The 27,349-nt window shown below is 40.3% G+C and overlaps 1 protein-coding gene across 3 annotated transcripts in view; it reads right to left on the reverse strand.

Moving 5' to 3' along the window:
* UQCC1 (ubiquinol-cytochrome c reductase complex assembly factor 1) overlaps positions 1-27,349 on the reverse strand; it is a 109,660-nt gene that overhangs the window by 51,131 nt on the left and 31,180 nt on the right. For all 3 annotated transcript variants that reach the window (XM_003932026.4, XM_074406430.1, XM_074406431.1), the window contains 3 exons: positions 25,402-25,509; positions 17,508-17,580; positions 10,178-10,235 (listed from right to left, as the gene is read on the reverse strand). In XM_003932026.4, coding sequence (XP_003932075.1) covers positions 10,178-10,235; positions 17,508-17,580; positions 25,402-25,509 — 239 coding nt within the window. The remainder of the gene's footprint in view (positions 1-10,177; positions 10,236-17,507; positions 17,581-25,401; positions 25,510-27,349) is intronic.

Genomic DNA, 27,349 nt, shown 5'->3' on the forward strand with positions numbered 1-27,349 from the left:
GATGCCCACACAATAAAGAAATGCCTAACAACGCATTTCTCAGGACATATCCCCATCATTAAGTGACACACGACTGAATTTACTTTAATAGAACTATTGTTTTCAGAATATTCTAATCCAGAAATATAGATTATACCTGCCTCTTGAGAAATATGCAACAAGCAAAGATTGTTAGAACCTGTACTTAATTTTGCTGATACTAACAGTTTAGAAAACATGGATTGGTGCCTGAAAATAAAAGGAGGGCAAATCCTCATTACTCCTAAAACTGCACCTAATAAGTTCAACAGACCTTTAAGTGATGTGGAACAATCAAATATCGTAACTCCTCATTTAACATCACAGATAGATTCTTGAAAACTGTAACTTTAAGCTTAACAACATACAATGCAACCTATTTTACCATAGGCTAAGTGACATAACAAGAGTTATATTCCATACTTCTGGTCACAAAAACACCATTAAGCGTCTAAATAAAGACCCAAAACACTTCTAATATTAAACACTGAAATAATGTGAGCTATGCATACATTATGGCAGGGAACACTCACACCCACACCCACTCCAATAAGGATAATGTAGACATGCCAATTCACCTCATGTGGGCACAGCTTTGGGATGTGGGAGGAAACGGGAGCACCCGGAGAAAACCCACCCAGACACGAACAAAACATGCAAACTCCACACAGACAGTGGGCCCAGATGGGGAATTGTTACTTTTTCCCTCATCACTTTTATAAGAAAATAACATTGAACAAAACAATGTGATTTGAAGAAATGCTATATAAAGCTCTATAGCAAATCTCATTACACATAAAGTTATAAAACCAAAGCAAAGAATCAGTCTTTCTATCAAAGGAAGTTACTGAAGATGCCCATGAGTTCTACCAGGAAAATAAGATTCTGATCCACAGGGCTATCGAATCACCACATTCAGCTAATTAAATGCTCAACTAATTCTTTCCCTGATTTTGTGAATCAAATTGACTAGGCAGTTAAGGACAGAAAAGTAGTCCTGTTGTGAAGGAACTTTTTTGTTTATCCTCTTCAAGGGAAAAGCAGAGCTGAAGGCTGGGCTGAAATCTCAAGACAGCTGCCTGCAATATCCAGACAAGCAGCTGAATAGCAATTCTTAGGTCACCTGACCTTGAAGCCTATCACATTCAATTTACTCTTGTTCAATAACTGTTCTGAATTGGTAATAGAGGTACATACTAATAAAAACCAAGTCTTCTTCCTACCTTCATCCTCCACCAACTAGTTCCTCTCCAAAGGCAACCTCAGCTACTAGCTACTTAGGAATCCTTTCATATATAACCTATACACACACAAGTTTATGTATGCATGTATTCTTTTTACATAAATGGTACCTTCTTTATTTTCCCTTTTGTGCTAGCACTCTACACAAATTATCTTTTTTTTTTTTTTTTTTTTTTTTTTTTTTTTTTTGAGATAAGGTCTGGCTCTATCACCCAGGCTGGAAAGCAGTGGTGCAATCTCAGCTCACTGTAAACTTTACCTCCTGGGCTCAATCCATCCTTCCACCTCAGCCTCACACGTAGCTGGGACTTCAACCATGCCCAACCAATTTTTGTGCTTTCTGTAGAGATGGGATTTTACCACATTGCCCAGGCCGGTCTCAAACTCGCTTGGCCTCCCAAAGTACTGGGATTACAGGCATAAGCCACCACACCCAGCCAACATGCTATTCTTAGACATTAAGAAAAAATTACATCTGATATTGGAATGGATTCTCTTGCCTCAGCCTCCTGAGTAGCTGGGATTACAGGCACGTGCCACCAAGCCCAGCTAATTTTTGTATGTTTAGTAGACAGGGGGTTTCACCATGTTGGTCAGGCTGGTCTCGAACTCCTGACCTTGTGATCCCCACTTCTTGGCCTACCAAAGTGCTGGGATTACAGGTGTGAGCCACCACGCCCGACCTGATGATGTTCTTAAACCCACAATTTATTATTTAGGTTTTAAGCTTCACAGTATTATCCTTGTCTCTCAGTGATTCCAGCGGTCCATACATAATACTGATCTTTTTTACATGTAAGAAAGGCAGATAACCCAGATAACAAAGTAAAGATGAAAAGGAGTGTTCAAACCTGGTACCCGAGTATCTCTAAAAGGCAAGCATGGAGACAGGAGACAAAGGAAGAAAACCTTACTCGCCAAGAGTATCAAATAATAAAGGGCTGACACTGTCAACCCTGCCTTATGGAAAACAATAATGATTACTACCATTTGCTAAGTCCTGTAACATGAGACTTGTCACTTTAAGAAACATTTACATTCATTCTCTCTCTCAGGACATTATAACTGTTCCCATTTCACCGAAAAGAAAATACACCCTGAAGAGGGTAAGTAACTTAAGGTTTCACAGTAGAGAAGAAGCTAGAATGAAGCCTGAGCTCCCCACTTTTTCCCCTATTCTGTGACAGCACAGCACCAAGAACCGCTTCCTACTAAGTACGACAACTCGGAAGGCAACAACCCTGTCTGCAGAGTTCAAAGGAACAGGAGAGTTTCCTAGCTATGATTTCCTCCTCTCAGCCTAAAACTGGGAGGGAAGATTCTTGTTATTCCTGATGCTGACCTCCTGCCAGGTACTGGCAGCTCTGAGCATCCTGTCTCCCTCGCTCTGTTTGGGTCCTCTGACAACGCCAGTTGTGTTTTGGCCTTGTTTCTCCCACATGGTAGTTTATAAGTTGCTTAGAGCAGACCTGATTTTGAATTCAATAAAGACTAGTGGGCACTTGGGCAGGTTTGTCACTCTGGCTGCTATGAAGGAATCCCAAGGGGACTTTCACGTAGCTTATTTCCCTTACTCTGTCACTAGCTGAGGCCAAGAAAGCAGAGCCTAGATGGCTACACTCAAGCCCCAGCAGTGTACTAATGAATGAGTTTATTGATCTGTAAGCTGGCATGCTGACCCTTTTCCAGGGCTGTGTACATGGCTATCTCCACCTGGTTTCCCAAACTCCCTCACCATGAAGCCTAACCCTTTTGTGGCATGAGGACCACAAAACAGACTGTGGGCAAACAGACAAGTTGGATGAGGCACTTCCTGAAGCCATCTCACCTGACAACAAGCTCCTCCAAGAGCTACACCTGGCCTACAGCTTGCCTGTCAGATCCACTATAAAGAACAAGCCACTGGGTAGCAGGTATCAGAGCACTTAGGGTAGGCAATGTTGGCAAAATGCTGCTGCATAGGCCTTTGGTTAGGGCAATAATGTGTGGGTGTTTGAACACTGCAACTCTCGCTGGGAGAGGGGAAAAGATGATGTGCACGTGGCCAGGGCTCACCATGTATAGCAGGCCTGGAGTTGCTGGAATCCAGCAGAAGCCTGAATGCCCGACAGCTACATCAAAATTGCTGTGGTGGTTTTAAAGAGCCCTCTTGCAGAGGCTGCCAGTGTCTGCCTGGGGCAGTTCTCTGGCTGCACTAGACTGGCACCAGCCTGCTTTCTAACCCCTTCCCATCTCCATACTTTAATTCCTTCTCTTCTTTCCCAAAGGCTTCTTCTCTTCAGCTTATAAAATCGTTCCAGTGTTTCCCCATTTGAAAATAAAAAACAACTAAATGCTTCCCCTCTGAACGGTTTTTCCCTTAATTGATCATCCCCTCATTTGAAACTTCTTAAAAAGTAGTTTACAATAACTTCTTCCCCTCTTAGTAATTCCTCATCCGGCCGGGCACAGTGGCTTATGCCTGTAATCCCAGCACTTTGGGAGGCCGAGGTGGGCAGATCACCTGAGGTCTGGGGTTCAAGACCAGCCTGATCAACATGGAGAAACTGTCTTTACTAAAAATACAAAATTAGCCAGTCCTGGTGGCGCATGCCTATAATCTCAGCTACTCAGGAGGCTAAGGCAGGAGAATTGCTTGAACCCAGGAGGTAGAGGTTGCGGCAAGCTAAAATCCCACCATTGCACTCCAGCCTGGGCAACAAGGGTGAAACTCCATCTCTAAATAAATAACTAAATAAAATAATCCCTCAATTCCATATCCTCTGTTCTAGCCCCCAGAAGGCCAAGGCAGCTGCTTTCCTTGACCAGCCCCAGGCAACCCCCCTGCCCCCATGTACACCACCCTGTGCTAGTTTCAGGTTTACCTGTGGGGCCTCTCCTGGGACACAGATAGTGAGCACCAAGAAACACGGTGCCCAGCATATGGCTGGTGATCCGTAAATGTTTGCTATGCTCACATGAAATGTTCATACCCGGGAAGAGACCCCTATCCCCTGACCACAAGACAGAACAATCACAAAGAAAGGAAAGAGTTTAGGAGGGGCAGGTAACTTTAGTTAATTTCAGAGTTGTCTCAGGTCCTCCACTACTGAGTAAGTGGCCTGAGATGATTCCCTAAAAATTGCCAAAACTGTCTCCCCATTTGCAAAATGAGAGAACTGGACTAGATCCGTACTTTTTCAACCGCATTCTGAGTTTCCATGGAGCTACTTAAGGGTGTTTTTTAGGTGGCATGTTGTGAAGATGTGAAGCAAGCAGGTAATTCCCACCTCCTTTAATCATATATATCATATATGGTGGCTGAGCGTAAGAGTTCGTTTTTAAAAAGGACTCTGCTGATAAAAAGTTTGAAAACCACCAGATCCCTCTACCTGGAAGGTTTTTCATCCACTCTTCACTTGCTAACTTCCACTCACTCTTGAGGTGTCAGTGTAAATGTCCTCTTCAGTGAAGTCTTCGCTGACTGACCCACCCCTAAATTAGGTGTCCTGCTTCTCCCACATAGCCTTGTCACTTCCTCTTATGGCACCTATCACAGTTATATTTTATTAGCAATTTGTTTAATGTCTCTCTTCTCATCTAAGCCGTAAGAGGGCAGGAAATAAATCTGTCTGCTGTACACCGTACCTTCAACCAAGAGAATAAATGCCCTAATTTTATGAATCTATGTTTAAGAATAAGTAGGTACTTAAGTATTCATTAATATTAATTTAAGTACTTAGTTACTTTAGTAGTTATAATTACTAAAGAGGAAAGCAACTTAATGCTTTGAGTTAGCCAGAGCAGCACTTGAATTTCCTCTCCACCGCATTCTAACCAGTTCTTTGAGAATGTTCTCTGACTTTTCTAAGCCCCTGATACCTCATATGTAAATGAGAATAAAGCAGTTGTGAGCATTTGTAAAACAATGTATATAAATAAATGATAATATATATAAAACATCTAGTAGTAATTATATTTATGAAATACCTGACTTTAAAATAATCTTTAAAAACAGACTATATTTTACTCCCACTCCATCCTACCTCCATCACAGGTATGTTCTAATTTTATTTGTTCCATTCCATTTTATAAAATTAATTTCTGCATTGAGAAGGTACTAGTGCTCCATGACAATTTGAAAAGGGGAGTCTCTACAAATCTGTTAACACAATGCCAACACAAATTTCAACGACAGAAATCCCTCCACCCAGAAGAAAGGGAAAGAGATAATAATAATACCTGAATTGGATACCGAAGGAAAAACAGGAAATTGCCAGCTGGAGAGGAGGGGGAAGGGCTTACACAGAAGAAACTCTGTACAGAAGACTTGATATTTCTACTACAAAGTTTTGCTTTTTCTTGCAGAAAAGGGAGTAGTGATGGTAATGGTGCCTAGAGTAGCAACAAAGGAGACTAGTAAAGGCACCATAAGTCACATTTGATCAGATATGAACGCCATGATACGAAACTTGTATTTTTTTTTTTTTTTTTTTGAGGTGGAGTCTCACTCTTGTCGCTCAGGCTGGAGTGCAGTGGCATGATCTCAGCTCACTGCAACTTCCACCTTCTGGGTTCAAGTGATTCTCGTGCTTTAGCCTCCTGAGTAGCTGAGACTACAGGCGCCCACCACCATGCCTGGCTAATTTTTTTGTATTTTTAGTAGAGATAGGTTTTCACCATGGTAGCCAGGCTGGTCTCGAACTCTTAACCTCCAGTGATCTGCCCACCTCGGCCTCCCAAAGTGCTGGGATTATAAGCGTGAGCCACCATGCCTGGCCAAAACTTGTATTTTATTCTGAGAACAATGGAGAACATTAAGGAGTGAGTGCATGTGCGTACTTATGTGTATGTGTCTGTGTGTACTGACCCCATTTGTACTGAGAAGGCCAATGGAATGGAGGTATAGGGAAGCTATAGACCAAAGACCACTTTTCAAGTACTGCTGGTTGCAACTCAGTGAAATCAATTTAGTGGGTGACAACTTCATTGTCTGTTTAAAATGAATTCACATGGAATAGAAAATATAGGGGATTCCCTCTCTCAGCCTTGGAGCACCCCTCCCTCTGTCTCTGTACAAAGGAGCTTCTTCTTTCTTCCTTTCCCCTTCTTTCTTGCCTATTAAACTCCCTAATCCTTAAAACTTAAAAAAAAGAAAAGAAAAGAAAAAGAAAAAAGAAAATATCAGAGATTACCTGACATTGTAAGGATAATTTTACAGAATTTTTGTATCAGATTCATGTGCCCATTCTGGTCACAAAGTAACGTGCATTTGTTACTGTGGGTCAGAGTCAAAAATAGTTTGAGTTAGGTGACTGAGCAGGTGAAGGGGTGAGGGAAGAGACAAGGAGGCCTCCCAGGTTGCTGGTGTGGGCATGATGCCACTGGTCAAGATAGGGAATAGGGGAGGAGGCCTGCTTTTATCAAGTCCAAGCCGGCATGCTGGACAGCGCAGATAGCGGCCTCTCTCAGCATTTTTCCAGCAGCCACAGTCAATACTAATCTTGTTCAGCAAAGACAATGAACACATAGTCATTGCAGCTGCAAGCTCAAGTGAATACAGAACTGATAAGAGTCCTCTAGGAGCTGGAGGGCGTCCCGTCCTAAATCCCAAACCACAGAAAAACTGTGAAACTAAAAAAAGCAGACAGGATAAGTGAAACACTATTTCCTCTGGGGAACTAACAGGATGTCAGAAATCCTGTCCTTATTCTAAGAGCCAACAGGGAATCCTCACCCTTGGGAACCTGAGCAAACCTTCTGAAATGTCAGCCACCAGAGTATTTTTATTTATTCGGAGTTTGCTTGGTTTTGGTTTTGTTTGGGGAAGGAGGTTTTCTGACTGTTTTCTAAGCCTCCTCCCCCACCCCACACTACCACCTCCAAGAGGTGCTTCAATCCCTACACCTCCAGCAAGTCCACTGAGTCCCGTAACCTTGATGTGGCTATCCTTTGGCTACCCTCCTGGAGCTTCAGGGTAAGACAGCAAGGCCGAGAGATCATGGCTTCCCCACAGACATGGGGTGGATCCATCATTCCTCCTAACACCCCCCACCCTCATCCATTAGAATAAAGATTTCTCCAATTCTTGGAAGATCACAGCAAAACTGAGCCCCAAACTCACTACTTTCTTGATGACCCTTCCACTACATTCCTCAACAAACCTGCCCCAGGCACATCAAGCAACTGGTTGTCCTCAAATACTTCATGTTCTTGTACACGTTCTGTCCTTTGCTCCTAATATTCCCTCAATCTAAAATCCTCACCCTTTCTCTGACAGAAATTCTAGTCAACCTTCATGGTGCATCTCAAATGTCACCTCTATCGCAAAGCCACTCTTAATCCAATACTCCACCCCATCATCAAATCTGAATTTAGTTACACCACTTTGTGCTTCCCAGCATCTGCCTGTGTCTTGGGCACAGCATTTCTTTCACTGTCATGCTTTACAGGCAATTGTGCTTTATGTCTGTTTTCCACTAGACTTTAGTTTCATGAAGATACAGACAATCTGTATCTGACGTGCCCAAAAGAAATGACCAGAAATGAACACATGCCTTACTCTTCTCTCCAACATCCCATGGTCCTGAACACACAGGAGGTCCTCAAGAAGAGTGTACTGATTCAAACTGAAAAGCTACAGATTCTTTCCACCAAAACCTGCAGATCACCAGAACTAGGGGAGAGAAAGAGTGGAAGGGGAATCAAGTGTAGATTTGAAGCAGACAACCTTCCTCTCTTGACTTAACTGGGGGTGGTATACCCTATTCCTCAGAAATTTAACCAACCTCAGTAAGGGATTCAGCAAGCACAGTTTGGAAACTTTAAAGAACTATAAGTAGTTTCAAGGTTCTCCCAGCTGCTGTTAGTTGGGTATTGACCTTGGGATGTGGTCACAGGGATTATATATTTTATTTTGCCATCCACTCCCTCTAACACTGATACCTCTGGCTATATGGGCAATAAAGAGTCTTTCATACAGGTTCTGAATATTATCTTTGAGCTCCTCTGGGAACAGCCTAGCCTTCTTGCAAACCTCCCACCTTTCCAGAGAGTAATTCTACAGTGCCACCTCTGCAGTCCTCCTCTCCTGAAAAAGCACTTTTTCCCCTCAGGATATCCAACTTCTCTCCCTGAATGCTGTTCCCTAACCTTCTAAGACAATAAGAAGGCAGCTACCTGATGCATGGCACATTTCAAAGAACTAACAGGTAGAAGATAGTAAGGGTTTTGATACTTGCAGCTTCTTTTGTGATCCTATAAGTAATTCTTACTCATATTTATTACATAACTTAGGCATTCTGATTAATGATTGACTTTTTCTTTTTTTGAGACAAAGTCTTGTTCTGTCACCCAGGCTGGAGTGCAGTGGCACGATCTTGGCTCCCTGCAACTCATACCTCCTGGACTTAATCAATTCTCCTGCCTCAGCCTCCCGAGTAGCTGGGACTACAGGCGCGTGCCAACACACCTAGCTAATTGTTGTATTTTTAGTAGAGACGGAGTTTCACTGTATTAGCCAGGATGGTCTCAATTTCTCAACCTCATAATCTGCCCGCCTCAGCCTCCCTAAGTGCTGGGATCACAGGACAGGCATGAGCCACCGCACCCAGCCTATAACTGACCATTTTACACATCTTATCTCCCTTACTAGACTGAGAGCTTCTTGAGAACTATTCCCTAGTTCCCACAAAGTACCCAAGACATGGTGCACACTTAATAAACTACTACTTAGAAAAAGATTAACATAGGCTGGGCATCGTGGCTCACACCTGTAATTCCAAAACTTTGGGAGGCTGAGGTAGGAGGATCACTTGAGGTCAGGAGATTGAGTACAGCCTGGCCAACACAGTGAATACCCATCTCTACTAAAAATACAAAAAAAAATCCAGGCGTGGTGGTGGGCACCTGGAAACCCAGCTACTTGGGGGGCTGAGGCACAAGAATCACTTGAACCCGGGAGGCGAAGGTTGTAGAAAGCTGCAATTTTACCACTGCACTCCAGCCTAGGCAACAGAGTAAGACTACATCTAAAAAAAAAAAAAGGGGAAAAAAAAGCATAAAATAAACTGCCACCTTAGGCCCCTAAGCCAAACTCAGTGTAACTGTATGAGTATAGAGGAAGAAACATTTCAGAGGTGATCAAAACCAAAAAGTATATAGTAGTCAGTTGTGTGATGCAAAGGCTCAGCTGAAGGCAGTCTCAAACAAGGGTCCTTTTGACAGGGCAGCCATTCCCAAGTTCCTCAGATACTCACTATGGTCAAAGTAGTAAACTTAGTTCTCCAGAATTTACTTTCCCAAGATCTGGCAGTTCAATAAATACATTCCCCAGCCCCCACTTCAACGACTCTCCTATATCCTTCTGACCTTTAATACTGTGTAACATTAGATGAAAAATTGATTTTTTTTGGCTACTTATTTCACAGCTGAAGAAAAAATATACTGTTTAAGGTGTTAAATATTTTTACATGCAACAAACCTGGCATGAAGCTAACTTGTATGCACATTTTAGAGGTACAGGCGTAAATGTCAGTGCTATAATTTGTTATAGGTTTCTGATGACCAGCAATGAAAATGACCACGGATTCTCACAATTCAAACCACTTTTACGTAAATGTGAACTTTCCTAAAACAGCCAAGGGAGAGAAAACTTTCCATCCAAGCTCATGGAGTCTCTTAAGAGATACTGATAGCATTGTTCACTGGGTTAGGTGTTCTTTGAAAAAAAATCCTACAAATATTAGTTTCCTTCTGGGCCTATGCTTTGACCTTTAATAAAAATGTGCTTCAAGACACCAGTTATTAAAATGAAAGGAACAGTTTTTAACACCTGAACGCCATTTCATATAATCAGCCCTGCTGAAGGCTATACCTTACAAGTCAGCAGTGTTTAAAAAAAATACATTTGGTGACTTCATTTAAATTGCTCACTTACCAGACGTGGAGCAGGGTTATAAGAAACCATGAATTGAATGTATCGGGCATCTGACACCCTAGAAAATAACAATAAGTTATAAGTATGTGAGGGTTTGAAGGAGGCACATTGACTATATTTTAAATACTGGCAGGCATGGCACTTACAGTGCCCTCTGATTATGCTATTGCAGAAAAGGCCAGTAGAACAATAGGGCAAGACTATGGACTAAAAGAACATTGAATCATAGTGCACCAGGAGTAAAAGAAAAAAAAAAAAACCCACTGAATTCAGTCAGACCACCAGCCTTCTAGTTCCAGCTTGTTATATGGCCTTGGACAAATCACTTCTCCCCTCTGAGTCTTGGTTTTCTCATTTTGCAGCATGTGGCCAAGATGATCTCTACAGTTCCTTCCAGCTTCGGTGTGATTCTACAGTATTTTCCCTCCATGGGCTTGAATTCTGAAAAGCTAGGCAAACATTCCCTCACTTTTTTCAGTTGGGCTCCACTGAGAAGCTTAAGTTTTTCTAGTATCCTTTTCCTGTCTTCTTTCTGTAAAGTACCCATTGTGCTATGGGCATGGGTGTGCTAAATGATTTGCCCAAAACAAATCACCAGGAGCTGGGTGCAGTGGCTCACACCTGTAATCCCAGCACTTAGGAAGGTTGAGGCAGTAGACTGCTTACGCCCAGGAGTTTGAGACTAGCCTGGGAAACACAGTGAGACCCCGTCTCTATAAAAAAAAAAATACAAAAATTAGCTGGGCATGGTGGCATGCACCTGTAGTCCCAGCTACTTGGGAGGCTGAGGTGGGATGATTGCTTGAGCCAGGGAGGCGGAGGTTGCAGTGAGCCAAGATCATGTCACTGTACTGCAGCCTGAGTGACAGAGCAAGACCCTATCTCAAGAAAGAGAAAAAAGAAAAAGAAAGCAGGGGTCTAGGGAGCTGCAGCTAAGTAAGAAAGCATACTGTGTCTAGTGAAAGGCTGTTCATCACCCCCCAGAAATGACAAAACTGGGAAGGACTTCTCCTTAGTTTCAGATCCATCAAATTAGTTCTGTGCTCAGACATCAAAGCCTCTCAACTCTCACACAGCTAAGAAATCCCTCTGGCTGAACAAGGGGTCCTCGACTGAATGTGCCCTCCTTACTACATGACGGGGAGAAAAGCCAGAGCAAGAGGAAGATGCAAAAAGAGAATAAGCAGGGAATTTGGGCCCTTATGGTAGAATTTGTCCTTTGGGGCAATGACTCAACAAAGAAATGCTCTCCTCTGCCTTTCAGCAATCATAGGGGTACATGATGTACTAAATGATAACAAAGAGGGGTCACTAGGAGATAAAACACAGGTCTGGATCCCCGTGAGGTACATTAAAGCCATCAATAATAAAAGAGCTGTAATTCACTGCAGGCTTGCAATATGCCAGACGTTCTACTGGGTTCTTTACATCCATAAGCTCAGTGAATCCTCCCAACAACCCTGAGGTGGGCATTGATATTATCCCCACTTAACAGGTAAGAAAACTGACTCAGAGAGACCAAGACAATTGCTGCTCAAGGTCATACAACAATGAAAAGAGACACCTGAGATCAAATTCAGATCTACTTGATTCCAAACACTGTGTTCTTAATCCTGCTCTAACAGCCTCTCTAACACTATCAGAAATTAACGCTAAGGGTCCATCTGCATACCAGGTCTCCTGCAAGCCAAGTCAACACATTATCTCACTCAATCCTCACTTTAACACTGGAGGGAAGCATTATAATCCTCATTTTAGAGATAAGGAAACAAACTCAAACTAAGAAACTTGTGGGCAGCCCACAATATTAACAAGCTAGTGGCAGGGCTGGGGTTTGAATACAAGTCTGTCACAAATGACACCAAAATACTCTGGTGAGCTTACTGGGAGGTGCCTAGCAGCTGTCAAGTGGACTTCCTCTCAGAGCCCAGCAGGAGGGAGCTGAAGGCTGGCCTGGCCAGCCATACAGCTATTAAGACACATGCCATCTGAGAATGGGCCAACCACCCTCCACCTAGACAAGAATAGCCCTGAGAAACTCTCAAGCCCGGATCTGACGTTGGGTCTTTTTTGGATGCTAGAACAAAACATTAAAAAGAAAAGTTTTCTTGGAAGTCTGTCTTTCAATCTGGAAAATGAAATTTGGCTGCTTCTAAAGGACAATCTGTTCAATTGCTACCTCTACATCAAAGCTCCTCAGCAGCCTCCAGGAGCCTTTCCAATTTTCTCAGAGAAGGAATCAGTTCTTGGGCTGGAAAGCACAGACAGACAGACAGGCCAGCAGCTGGACTTGGGTCACAATTTCCCCTTCTGGGGTCACCTCAGGGCTGAAGGTGGGAAAAGTGCTGGCATATATTGAGTCCCTATACCCACTGGTGTCAGAACAGAAACCCACAGGGTAAAACCCTAAAAAGTAACACCAACGAATGCTGACTGTGAACTTCACAAAAATACAGCAGTCTTTAGTTCAATGAAATGCGTTTAAACACTTCAAAGTTAAAACCTGCTGTAGTATTTTGCCATGATCACACTCTTGCTCCAGTGTACATTCAGTGCTTTAGTTTGTGAAGCTAGGCACTTTCTTTCTTGACATAATGTTGGATACAATTAAATACGTAGTTCATTACTGTTGTGGGGAGGCAGCATGACACAGCTGTACATTTAACATGGGGTCAGACTGCCTGATTCCATACCTTAACTCTAGCTCTCACTCACATTGTGACACTGGGTAAAATTACTCAATTTTCTTCTCTGTAGAAATGAGAAAAACCAGGTAACTGACCTTGTAAGATTTTTGTGAGAATGAGATAAGGCCTGTAAAATGTTTAGCAAAATGGTTAGTATTAAGTTAGTAGGTACTCAATAAATCTTCACTATTGTTGGTTTTCAGCAAATTATTTAAGTAGCAGAATTGAAATTATCTTTGAAAAACCTCACTAATTATTTCAGATTGTATCAGTAAAATGACAAACCTCAATCACAGACTCAGAATGTATTCATTAAGGAACCTCTTCTCCAAGGTCTCCAGTCTCTTAAGGGTTAAAGACAAAGCAGTCTACAGACAACACTGTGGAATTAAACAGGAGCTCTACTGACTGACCACCTCTACTCCAAAGTGCTCTTCACGGTAGAACATCTTTAAAAGACCTGCCAGCAAACCGCTGCGTATTCAGCGGTGCAACATGCTTAGACAAATGACATACTCAAAATATCTAAGAAACAACAGCAGGAAGCTGAATTCTCAGGACTCCAAAAGTTAAGCCCTAAAATAAATATCACAAGTCCAAGTAAGCAATGACCACTTTAAAAAGTACAATCTTAGGAAGGAATATATATACTGCTTTCTCTGGTTTCATTTCAGCTTTTTGTTTTGGTTTGGTTTGGTTTTTTGTTTTTGTTTTTGTTTTTTTGCCAGGCTAGTCTCGAACTCCTCGGCTCAAGAAATCCTCCTGCCTTGGCCTCCCAAATTGCTGGGATTACAGGTGTGAGCCACTGCACCCAGCCCCTTTCTCTGATTTCAAACCTGTCTGGCCTATTCTTTAGAATTCAAGCCACAGGAAAGTCAGTGTAGTTATTCTAAAGATATTTGTAATTTCCTGCCTCCAGATGGTATATTCCAGATTTGCTCCCTTTTTATTCACTAGCCACAGTTTGGAACTACTTTGGTTTGATTTGAAAACATAATCTACCCACAAATAACAAAGATGGGCCACAATAGAACATAACACAAATGAACATGCTATAGGTCTCAAAAGAAAATTCTCAAATTGAGTCTCAGAAAACCTCAAGTAAGAGTGGCATTACTGAAAAATTTACTTCCTCCCTACGTACCTACTTCAAAGACTAAGCTAGGACAAAGCTCACCAACAGGTACACACTATAGTTAGTATAAACATCAGTTTCCAGTACTAATAGAACATCTCACAGAGGTAGTTTGCATTTAAATATAATAAAATACAAAAAAAATTTAAATGGATTACATTTTCTAATTTGTAATTATATTCATTAACAGGCAATATGTTATAGTGGAAAAATCCCTGGATTTTAAACCAGACAACACAGGCTCAAGGCTTGGCTAAGCAACCCTGGGTGAGTCACTTAGCCTCTTTAAGCCTCAATTGTTTCTGAAAACAAAATAAAACAAAAACAATAATACAAGTCCTTTCTAGCCCACAATATTTTGTAACTCCTAAGTGAGACAAGTGTAAAAGCATACGATGTGAGCTACTAGTATAAAACAGTTACAACTTTTATAAACTTTTCTTAAGTTTTATAAGTAGTTTACAACAGTCTATGAATTGAAACATGATATGTTAAATAAAAAGCCTTATTATTCAATACTATAACATTAATATTAACTCAAGAACTTTCAGTAATGAACAGCTGGCTGAGACAAAGATATCTAGTAAACATCCTTTCAAAATAATTATAAGAAATTTCTGAGTTATTTATTGAATCAAATATTAAATAGACATCTGAAGATGAGGGTTTTTGTCTTTGTTTTTGAGACAGAATCTTGCTGTCACCCAGGCTGAAGTACAGTGGTGCAGTCTTGGCTCACTGTACCCTCTGCCTCCTGGGTTCAAGTGATTTTCCTGTCTTGGCTTCCCAAGTAGATGGAATTACAGGTACCCGGTACCACACTAAGCCAATTTTTTTTTTTTTTTTTTTTAGTAGAGAGGGGATTTCACCACATTGGCCAGGCTGGTCTCAAACTCCTGACTTCAAGTAATCTACCCACCTTCGCCACCCAAAGTGCTGGGATTACAGGCATGAGCCACCGCGCCTGACCTGAGGATGAAGTTTTAAAAAGATACGATGAAAAATACTTCACACATGAATTCAATAAGGCACTTAAAGAAAAAAAACAGGCTGGGCATGGTGGTTCATGCCTGTAATCCCTGCACTTTGGGAAGCTGAGGCAGGACTGCTTAAGGCCTAAGACCAGGAGTTCAAGATCAGCCTAGGCAATACAGTGAGACCCTGCCTCTACAAAAAATAAAAATAAAAAAAACACCCAGGCATGATTGCATGTCCTTGTAGTCTCAGCTACTCAGGAGGCTGAGGTGGGAGGATTGCTTGGGCCCAGGAGTAAAAGGATGCAGTAAAAGGGCTGGAGTCACTTAATCCAGCCTAGGCGACAGAGCAAGATGGTCTCTAAAAAAAAGAAAAAGGAAAAATCTATTTCTAATATTAACAGCTTCATCAGGTAGAGAAAAAATATTTTTTCCATCTGGACTAATTTGCCCTAAAATGAGAAACTGTTAGAAGACTAACAAAGAAGGAGGATTCTTTCCAGGCTATGAATAAAGAAGAAATGAAAGGTGGACACTAAATTGGAATTATAATTCAGTCTGATATTTTAGTTTCTGGTATCAATGTGCTGAGACAGTAAAATAAACAAAACATCTTGTATTTATTTGATTTTTAAAAACCAAAATAGGCCAGGCACCATGGCTCACTCCTTAATCCATGACTTTGGGAGGCCAAGAGTTTGAGACCAGCCTGGCCAACATAGCCAAACTCTGTCTCTACTAAAGAAACATAAAAATTAGCTGGGCATGGTGGCACACACCTATAGTCCCAGCTACTCGGGAGGCTGAGGCACAAGAATCACTAGAACCTGGGAGGTGGAGGTAGCAGTGAACCAAGATGGCGCCACTGCACTCCTATCTGGGCAACACAGCAAGACTCAAAGCAAGTCTCAAAAAACAAGACGAAACAAAAAGATAGTTATTAAATAACCAAAACTGCATCCAGCTTTCTTCATTGTTGTGAACATAATTATATGTAAATATTTGCTGCTAAAGAAAAATATCAAATGTATACACTTAGGTGTATGCTGCTTTGAGGATATGACTATTACAGCAGAAGTACACAGCATACACTTCCTTCCAAAATCTGTGCAACTGGAAATGGTTTAATCTCTCCCAATTACAAGTACCTGCTTTAATTAACTTTGTTAATAATACAACTGTTTACAGCATCAAAATTAATACTGTGATAACAATCAACTGCTTCTGACAGTCTAAACCAGCAAAACCCTTTTGGAAAGCAATTTATCAATGAAGTATACATAATAAAATTATATATGCCTTTTGACCCAATAGTCTTTTAACATGAGAAAAATCATAATTAACCCAGGATTAATTAAAACAATTAAAAATTTAAAACAGAAGAGGAATAACTGCCCAGAAGTCCATGTCAAAATGCTAAGTAAAACAACTAGAATGGGCCAGGCGCTGTGGCTCACGCCTGTAATCCCGGCACTTTGGGAGGCTAAAGAGATCAGATCATGTGAGGTCAGGAGTCTTGAGACCAGCCTAGCCAACATGGTAAAACTCCATCTCAACTAAAAATACAAAAATTAGCTGAGTGTGGTGGTGGCACATGCCTTTAATCCCAGCTATTAGGGAGGCTGAAGCAGTAGAATTGCTTGAACCTGGAAGGTAAGAGAGGTGGAAGTTACAGTGAGCCAAGACAGCACCACTGTACTCCAGCCTGGGCAACACAGCAAGACTCTATCTCAAAAAAAAAAAAAAAAAAAAATCCAGACTGTAAAACAGAATATGTTTACTATGAATACTCTTATGTAAAAAGATGCATGTGTGGACAAGGGAGATAATGTCAAAGTACTTTTTTATTTTTATTTTTTTAATTAACCAAAATGTTTTATTTATAGAATTCTTTTGCTCTTTGTTTACTCTATTAAAAAAGAAAAACAGCTGGGCACAGTGCTATGTGTCTGTAGTCCCAGCTACTATTCAGGAGGCTGAGGTGGGAGGGCTGCTTGAGCCCAGCAGTTTGAGGCCAACCTGGGCAATAGAGCAAGACCCTGTCTCTAAAGAAATATATACAAAAAAAAATTTTTTTTTTTTTTTGAGACAGAGTTTCACTCTTGTTAGCCAGGCTAGAGTGCAATGGCATGATCTCGGCTCACCGCAACCTCCGCCTCCTGGGTTCAGGCAATTCTCCTGCCTCAGCCTCCTGAGTAGCTGGGATTACAGGCACACGCCACCATGCCCAGCTAATTTTTTTGTATTTTTAGTAGAGACAGGGTTTCACCATGTTGACCAGGATGGTCTCGATCTCTTGACCTCGTGATCCACCCGCCTCGGCCTCCCAAAGTGCTGGGATTACAGGCTTGAGCCACCGCGCCCGGCCTACAAAAATTTTTTAAAAGAGAAAAATAGACAATTTGGATTACATGCTTTATGCAGGAAAAACTGTTTAGGTACTGAAAAAAAAAAAAAAGATCCTATTAAAACACAACCATGAAAATGAAATGTAGATTTGTTCTCCTTTTCAGTACTATCAAACAATAACTTACTTAGAAAGAATTCCTCGAAGTCAGTTTTCTCCACACAGCTAGTATACATGCGCAGGGCCGCAATCTTAATCTTCTAGACAAAGAGAACAAAACCAAACTCAAGACATGACCAAGTGGATGTTCTACTGCCATTAGACATGGGTCACAGGATCATATTTCTTCAACTAGAAGGAAGGGTCCAAACCTCTCTCTAGGTAATTTAAACCAATATAAATATTTTTTTATTTTCTTAGAGCTTAGCCATTCATACAGACTTCACATAATTTTCACATTTTAGGACTTTAGCATGAAAATGTCAGAAAGGCTTTTCCAATATTTAAATGAAATCTCTCATTTAATTCCAACCTACTTCACCACATTTGTGGACTTCAGCATGAAAATGTCAGAAAGGCTTTTCCAATATTCAAATAAGATCTCTCACTTAATTCCAACCTACTTCACCACATTTGTGCCTCTAAATCACTGTTAAGCATTATCCACGTTAACTCTTTAGAATCTGAAATCCTTTACAATCTGAAATCCTTTATAGTAAAAATTGACCCATTCTTCTGGTCAAAATCAATCAAACAAACAAAACTCTCAAGCCTTTAATCTTTCCTCAGAGGCACTACTACCTATTCTATAAATCTTTGGGGGATGGAGTAAGAGGTATCTTTATTTCAGATTTTCTTTAGTTTTATAGTTTGCTGATTAACACTGTGTCTATAAATAAGAGTTCCTAACGAGTGTAAAATGCAATATAAGAATCAATCTTTTATTATTCCCAAAGCACTAGAAATTCTCTCTCACTTTTAATATGAGTGGTGGTTTTAATTTATTCACGGAGCTGCATCTTAAGATTTTGTATATTATACTGTATATAAATTATGCCTTAATAAAAATAAATCTAAAAATAAATTATTTAAGAGTTAACTTATAGGTCTAAAGACCAACTCAGCACTATAGGGACAAGCATTTTAAGATCTTTCAAAACATTTCATTAAAGATATAACTAAATAAATGAGCACATCAACAAGGCTTCTAGAAGCTTATTTTTCCTTAAAACAGCAGGGAAAGTTACAAATTCAAATATGCATAGACTAAAAACAAATGTGTACAGGCTGAGAATGACACAGCAACTGAAGAAAAACCAATCTAGAGTTTAGCAGAGCTATGATATTAAGGTTTACAGTCACCAAGGGCATACTATACCCTAAACTATATAATGTTCATATTTTTCTATATTCTCGAGAGTTAAAACAAGTATCTCTGATGGGTAGAAATACCCGTAACAAATTAAAAAAAGACTGCATCTCTTATTGTAATTAAGATTTTTTATTTGCTAACTTGAGATCTGGTGTGTTTTTAAGAGCTTCCAGTCTAAAGTTCATACTGGGAAAAATACAACATATAGAAATAGACAAACAGAAATCAGATACACCTATCTGGGGAATAAATCAGCATTAGAAGCCCACATTTAAACAAAACCCATGGTAAAACACTAAAAAAAAGCAAATTAAACCTAAAAGCAAGCAAAAAGAATGATATCATAAAGAGCAGAAATCAACAAAATTGAAACAGAAAAATAAAATATAAAAAATCAAAGCAAGGTTAGGTGCGGTGGCTCATGCCTGTAATCCCAGGCTGAGGCAGACAGATTGCCCGAGCCCAGGAGTTGGAGACCATCCTGGGAGACATAGCGAAACACTGCCATCTCTACCAAAAATACCAAAATTAACTGGCCATGGTGGTGCATGCCTGTAGTCCCACCTACTCAGGAGGCTGAGGTGGGAGGCTGAGCCCAGAAGGCAGAAGTTACAGCAAGCTGAGATCACACCACTGTACTCCAGTCTGAGTGACAAAGCCAGACCTTGTCTCAAGAAGAAAAAAAAAAGGAAAATCAAAGTCACAGATGTTTCTTTTAAAACATCAATAAAATTAGGCCGGGCACTGTGGCTAACATCTGTAATCTCAACACTGGGAGGCTGAGGCAGGAGGATCAACAGAGGTCAAGAGTTTGAGACCAGTCTGGCCAACAGAGACTGGTTTAATAGAAACCCCGTCTCTATTAAAAATACAAAAATTAGCAAGGTGTGGTGGTAGGCTCCTATAATTCCAGCTACTCAGGAGGCTGAGACAGGAGAATCACCTGAACCTAGGAGGCGGAGGTTACAGTGAGCCGAGATGGTACCACTGCACTCCAGCCTGGGTGACAAAGCAAGATCAATAAAACAGAGAACCTGTAAGAGTTATCAAGGAAAAAAAGGCCCCAAATGGAGAAGATACAAATTTTCAGTATCAGGAATCAGAGGGCAGATATCACTACATATTCTAAAGATGTTAATAGGATAGTAAGGAAATACTATGAACAACTTTAGGCCAATGAATGTGATTACTTAGATGAAATGGACAAATTCCTTGAAAGATACAAACTATCAAAGTTCACATAAAATAAATAAATAAGTAACATGAATAGTCATATATATATTAAAGAAATTGGATTTGTGGTTAAAAACCTTCCCACAATGCAAACTGCAGACCCAAATAACATCACTAGAGAACTGTATCCAACATCTAAAGAAATGTTACCAAATCTACACAAACTCTGCCAGAAACAAGAGGAAAGGATATCTCCCAGCTCATTCAATGAGGCCAACATTATCCTAATATCAAAACCAAACTTACTAGGAGAAAACAAAACCACAGAACAATAGCTTTCATGAATATAGATGCAAAATTCCTTAACAAAATATTTTAAAATTAAATCCAGCAATATTATTAAGAGAATAAGATATCATAATCAAGTGAAATTTATCCCAGGAATGCAAAGATGATTCAACACTGGCAAATCAATCAGTTTCACCATATCAACAGACAAAAAAAAAGAAAAGAAAAATAAGTCTTTAATTTTGCTAATTCTTGCAGTTCTAGGAAGTATTTGACTACAGAACACATACATCTTGGAAAGCATTGGTCAGTGCCATGACCAAACTAACTATAAGCTAACAATATCATGATCCTAATAATTTAGCCTTGATAGGCCTACTCCTATCCTGAAGACAGGGAGTTCAGTACATCTGGCCTAGCTCCTCACTTCATCCAATCATTCATTGAGTATACAACTCAGTACCTGGCACTAATCTAGATGCTGAGAATAGAGCAGTAGACAAAACAGACAAAAATCTCTGCTCTTACAGAGCTTATGGCCCAGTTCAGCTATAGATGAGTATGTAACTTTAAAATTTCTAATCACTTGTTTCTTGATTTTTTTTCTTATTTTTTTACCTTGTAGTCTCCTTCAGATTCCTATATATGAAGTCCTCTGGGTTCATAATTAATCGCCCTGCCTGAGGAAAGGCAGACTTGCCTTCAAGGTCCAAGCCCCAAGTCTTTCCTTGAGAAGGAAGCTTCCCCAAAAACACATTTGTGAAAATGCATTCATTACAAATAATGAAAACTTCACCAGATGGGCCAGAGTATTTTGTCAGTGCTCATGCTATGGCAATCAGGGGCATTTGATAGTTCTTCATTTTTCCTGCTGCAAGGCCAAGGCTTTACACTTGGGTGAGCTATTTTTCTGGACAAATGTCTAAAGCAAGTCCCTTAAGACCATCACACAGAACTGAAAACAACAACTTGAAGAAAGAACCTCTTCAAGAATCATGCACTGATATAAGTTAATGAGGTAGAGGGACTGAATTTCCGGCCAGTCAATACAAGCTGTTCTGGTCCTTGGATGACTTCATATTTATTTCATTTTAACTTTAGAAGACTTCAACAGTCTACTTGAGTAAAAGAGAAGCACCGTGAACAGCTTCAGGAAATGAAAATCTGCTCTTCCACGAACTGATGCATTTTTTACATCTTAGGATGAAAAACAAATCTAGTAAAAGGCTCGCATTAACAGGTATGTAAGAGTTAGAAGAAACCAGGTGCGGTGGCTCACGCGAGTAATCCCAGCACTTTAGAAGGCCAAGACGGGGAGATCACGAGGTCAGGAGTTCAAGAGCAGCCTGGCCAAAGACCAGCCTGACCAATAAGGTGAAACCTCATCTCTACTAAAAATACAAAAATTAGCCGGGCATGGTGGCGGGTGCCTGTAATCCCAGCTACTCGGGAGGCTGAGGCAGAAGAACTGCTTGAACCCAGGAGACGGAGGTTGCAGTGAGCCAAGATTGCGCCATTACACTCCAGCCTGGTGACAGAGCGAGACTCTGATCCAAAAAAAAAGATTTAGAAGGGTCTTTTTAGTTATTCAAACCTTCTATTGTCTACTAGAAATCCTTCTACAACATTCTTGATTCACAGTCAACCATCTCGGCCTCTGTTCAAACAAGACCAATGACCTTGTAAGGCTACCTATCCCACCAGAGGACAATTCCTGTTAGATTCTTGTTTTGCTAAACTTAAAATATGCTTCATGTAATATTCATTGAACATTATTTTGCCCACTGAAATATCTTCTTTTTTTCACATTTGCCCCTCAAATACCTGAGAAGAATCACCCTGTCTTCTCTTTTCCAGGCTAAGAATCCCTATTTCCTCCAACATTTCTTTATTCAACAGTTTCTGAAGCTTTCACAAGGCTCACTGTCTATCTCTGAATACATCCCAGTTTGTCAGTGTCCTTCAGAACAGGAATAATTTTTTGGCTTAATGCTAATATGGAAACCTATTCTACGGTATGTGGCTGAGTTGGGTAAATGTTGTCCTTATCTCACCTGATATTGCATATAAAAATAATTTTTAATACTGATGATTCCAGGATACTTAAATAAGGAAAAGCTATATTTAAGATCCTAAATATGATTATAGAAGAAACATAGGAATAATACATGAAAACATTAAAGAAAAAGAAAGAAAAGATAGTTAATACTGCTGATGTGGACAGACATGCAGGTATTTTGCTCCATAATCAAATACATGTGAAAACACAAAACAAATAATTTTGCCAGTGCAATCCAATACAAGTGTATTGATTTGAGTCAACATTGCTGAAAATGGTTCTCAGTTTTTCAAAATGAAAAGAGATTTTCTCATTTCAATTACACTAGAATGTTATACTTTCGATATTTTGATGTAACAAATTTTAAAATGAAGATTATAGGCCAGGCACAGTGGTTCACGCCTATAATCCCAGCTTTTTGGGACGCCTAGGCAGGCGGATCACTTGAAGTCAGGAGTTCGAGACCAGCCTGGCCAACATGGTGAAACCCCATCTCTACTAAAAATACAGAAGTCAGCCAGGTATGGTGGCATGTGCCTTTAATCCCAACTACTTGGGAGGTTGAGGCAGGAGAATCGCTTGAACCCAGGAAGCAGAAGTTACAGTGAGTTGAGATCACTCTACTGCACTCCAGCCTGGGTGACAGAGTGAGACTCTATCTCAAAAAAAAAAAAAAAAAAAAAAAAAAAAAATATATATATATATATATATACACACACATATATATATATAAAATAAAATGAAGTTATAGAAAGTAGACACTACCACATCACAAAAGTTTTTTAAAATGCAAACATCAGAGATTTAGTTGAGGTCACAAGGGAACAAAGAAAAATCCGAGGCTAACTTAGGTTAAAAGAGTGAAGGAGCTGGGCGCGGTGGCTCAAGCCTGTAATCCCAGCACTTTGGGAGGCCGAGACGGGTGGATCATGAGGTCAAGAGATCGAAACCATCCTGGTCAACATGGTGAAACCCCGTCTCTACTAAAAATACAAAAAATTAGCTGGGCGTGGTGGCGCGTGCCTGTAATCCCAGCTACTCAGGAGGCTGAGGCAGGAGAATTGCCTGAGCCCAGGAGGTGGAGGTTGCGGTGAGCCAAGATCACGCCATTGCACTCCAGCCTGGGTAACGAGAGCAAAACTCCATCTCAAAAAAAAAAAAAAAAAAAAAAGAGTGAAGGAATTTTCCTGATGATTTAGTAATCCTCCAAATGGTAGCCAATTTTCCCTCTACAATCACAAAAAAACAGCCTAGACAAAGCATATGGTAGCAACCAAATGGAACCCAATCACCAAGAAAAGAATAACACTGTAAATGTTTCTCTTTTCTTTCTTTCTGCTCTGACTTGCCTCTTAATTTCTAATTTTCAAACAAAACACATCCTTTAAGTCTGTAAATCCAAATGCCATAAGCACAACATTTTTTTAATAGGGGAAAAGGTTTTGGTTAAAACCAAATATACCAACAATTATCAAGCCTCAAAAAATTAAGATCTAAAAAAATACCACTTTAAAGAACATAACTAATATTTCACTGACAATTAAGAAGGTACTTCATAACCTTAGGGTCTCAAGAACATCATTATCAGTATTTGTGTTCTTTCTATATTCCTTCAAAGCCCGTTAAAAACAAAATGTGTGTGGAATTACTGCTGACTCTTCAGAATTCAAGTAAAATAGTGATTATAGTGATAAGCTTATATTTGCTGTAGTGAGAATTGTTCAAAAGAGAACCTGACACCATAAGAAGAAACCACAAGTAGAAGTCCATAATGAAATTGAAATTCTAATTTGAATCCGACTTGTTAAAATGGTGTAATTGGCATTACTTGGGGAGTAAAGCTTTCATATTTTCTAGAAAAAATTTTCCCTACTGCTTTGAGTGAGCTTGCTTTGACTTAAGACTGATTAGGCTTACCCAACATTCTAGCAACCCTAAAAGGCGTTAAAAGGTAATTCTGCTGTAGCAATAGAAATAAATAGTAGTAAAGGTTGACTACTTCTCATCTGAAATGTGTGGAACCAGAAGTGTTTTGAGAATTTTGGATCTTGGGGCATTTTGGAATCTTTGCATTATGCTTACCAGCTGAGCATCCCAAATTCAAAAATCTAAAATGCTTCAATTAGCATTGGGCATCATGTTTAAAAACTCCAAACACTTTAGATTTTGGATTTCAAATTTTCCCATTTATGATGCTCAACCCGTTCTAGGAGGTAAGTGGGCTGAGAAGAAGCCCACTTGATGTTTGATTTCCATAATTGGTTAGAGGTATTCTTTTTTGTTGTTGTTGTTGTTGTTATTTGTTTTTTGGTTTTTTTCTTTTTTATTGGTCAGAGGTATTCTTATAAAAGCCCAGGGGCAGAATGCATCTGAGGCAGAGAGGATATTCATTCATTTACGGCCACTACTATTATAACAAATAATGTGCTGTAGGCCAAGAGTTGACTGGGAGTGACACAGCTTAACAAATATTCCTCCATAATAAGAATTACAATAAACCATGGGCTTACTTAGTTAATAAAAACAGGCTGATTAGTAAAATTTTAGTGAAAATCCCTTACAAAATATGGGTTAATCAGAGAGTAATGCTTCCTTAAGGTGTTGCCCATCAGAGTATTTGGCCCATCTGACTCATCAGAAGTCATCTATATGGCACACCATGCAGCAAGGGCCTGGAAAAGCCCAGTCTTGTTGCCATGCCTGCTACCATGAGATGCTTCTAAAGAACCAGGTGGAGGGACTCGTTCAGCCCCACATGTTGTACAGATCAGACTGGAAGCAGCAAGGGGTTGTGGCATGTGGGCAGGGACACTCTGAAGTTCTCAAAATAACATATGGACCTTGAGAGCTTACTTGGAGGTTCTGGCAGGAGAGTGCAGCTACTGATATATTCTTGATCAAAGAATGGTCCTCCTCTATTAGAGAAGATCATCCTCTTCAACCAAGAACACAGCTTCACAAGGGCAGCACATGGAGTGGTCAGGAGGAAGGGGACACCTGCCTATCCAGCCAGATCAGCCAGATCAACCCTGGCAATCAATGGGATAACAGATGTCACAGCCAGATCATCCTCACATCTAAAATAATCTATGAATTCCATTAAAGCAAAGCAGAAGCTTTAAAAAATTTATGAGGAGCAGAAAGCACAACACTCAAAAGGAAAAATGAGAAGAACTTAAAGGACTTTACCCATTTACTGTATTTCAAAGGTCCAGTGAATCCCATGGCTTCTATTATCTTTGTGAGAGCACCAACCTTCTCCTCAACAGGCTGTGGGGAATCTTTGGTAGTCGAAAGCTGATTAACCAAAAAGAAAGAAACTAAAATCAGTTGCAAAAAAATTTGAATAGAATGGTTTGTTCCTCATCAGGTCTGAGAGTGTTTTTTTAAAAATACAGTCATGATGTCCTCCTTTCACCCAGGCTGGAGTGCAGTGGCACAATCATAGCTCACTGCAGCCTCAAACTTCTGGACTCAAGTGATCTTTCTGCCTCAGCCTCCCAGGTAGCTAGGATTATAGGTGCACGCCATCAGGCCAAGTCAATTTTTAAAATTTTCTATGGAGTGGGAGCCACAGCCTGTTGTCCTGTGGAGAGAAGGGATCCACAGCTTGTTGCTCAGGCTGGTCTCAAACTCCTGGCCTCAAGCAATCTTCCTGCTTCAGCCTCCTCAAATGCTGGGATTACATGTGTGAGCCACCATGCTTGGGCTAAGGGCATTTTTATTGCTTAGATTTTTGTCATCACCTACAATTTTTAATTTTCTTTTTTTTTTTTTAGGTATCTTATCATTCAGTAAAAACACATTTGGAACTGTACCTAATAGATATCTTCCAAATTTCAGAGCAAGACATGCCTATCTCATTGACTATAAGTCTATTAACCCATATCTAGCAGATGACAGTTCTGAGGTATTAGAACAAAAGTTCTATCAACAAGAGGACTTTTAAAAGGAAATCCTTTCCTTGACATGTACAGGTAAAAATAAATAAATAAAAGGAAATCTTGACCCCCATCTCTCAAAGAACAATTCTGAGAAGTAAAACATTCTATGCTTATTGATGTAACCGGAAAAGGGGAAAAAAATATTGTCTGCAAGCAGTCAAAAGTCATTCAAAACTGCAATCAAGCACTGAATAAATATTTTTAAACTCTTGCATTTTTTAGTAAAGGTATCACAAATTTTATTAATGACTACAGAAAATAAGTCTTGTACTTGCAAATAACCTCCAAGGAAAGTCTGCTCTAATGTTAACCTCTCCAAACAAAGGCAAGCTATCTAACCAATAAAAAATTCTCCAGAACTTAAATATCACTTTATTTTTAACACATAAAAAATTCATACTTCTTCCTCTTATGTTCCAAGCAAGACAATGGAAGAAACACAGGACAGAGGCTCAGAAGGCTTAGGTCCAAATATTCAGGCTGGCGTGGTGGCTCACACCTATGATCTCAGTAATCCCAGTACTTTGGGAGGCCAAGGTGGGAGGATCACTTCAGCCCAGAAGTTCAAGGCTGTAGTAAGCCATGATTGTGCCACTGCACTCCACCAGGGCAACAGAGCCAAGACCTCATCTGTTAAAAAAAAATTTTTTAAACAATTCCAGTACTTAAGGAGGCTGAGACAGGAGGATCACTTGAAGCCATGAGTTTGAGGCCAGCCTGGGCAACAAAACAAGACCCTGGTCTCTATAAAAATTTAAAAATTGGCCAGGCACGGTGGCTCACACCTATAATCCCAGCACTCTGGGAAGACGAGGCGGGCGGATCATGAGGTCAGAAGTTTGAGAACAGCCAGGCCAATATGATGAAACCATGTCTCTACAAAAAATACAAAAATTAGCTGGGCATGGTGGCACACACTTACAGTCCCAGCTACTCAGGAGGCTGAGACAGAAGAATCGCTTGAATCCAGGAGGTGGAGGTTGCAGTGAGCCAAGATCATGCCACTGCACTCCAGCCTGGGAGACAGAGCAAGACTCCATCTCAAAAAAAAAAAAAAAAATTAAAAATTAGCAGGACACAGTGGTGCATACCTGTAAGTCTCAGCTACTCAGGACGCTGAGGCAGGAAGATAGCTTGAGCCTGGGAGCTCGAGGCTACAATGAGTTATGATGGCACCACTGTACTCTAGCCTG

Source organism: Saimiri boliviensis, chromosome 9 (genome assembly GCF_048565385.1).
Source record: "Saimiri boliviensis isolate mSaiBol1 chromosome 9, mSaiBol1.pri, whole genome shotgun sequence".
Taxonomy (NCBI): domain Eukaryota; kingdom Metazoa; phylum Chordata; class Mammalia; order Primates; family Cebidae; genus Saimiri; species Saimiri boliviensis.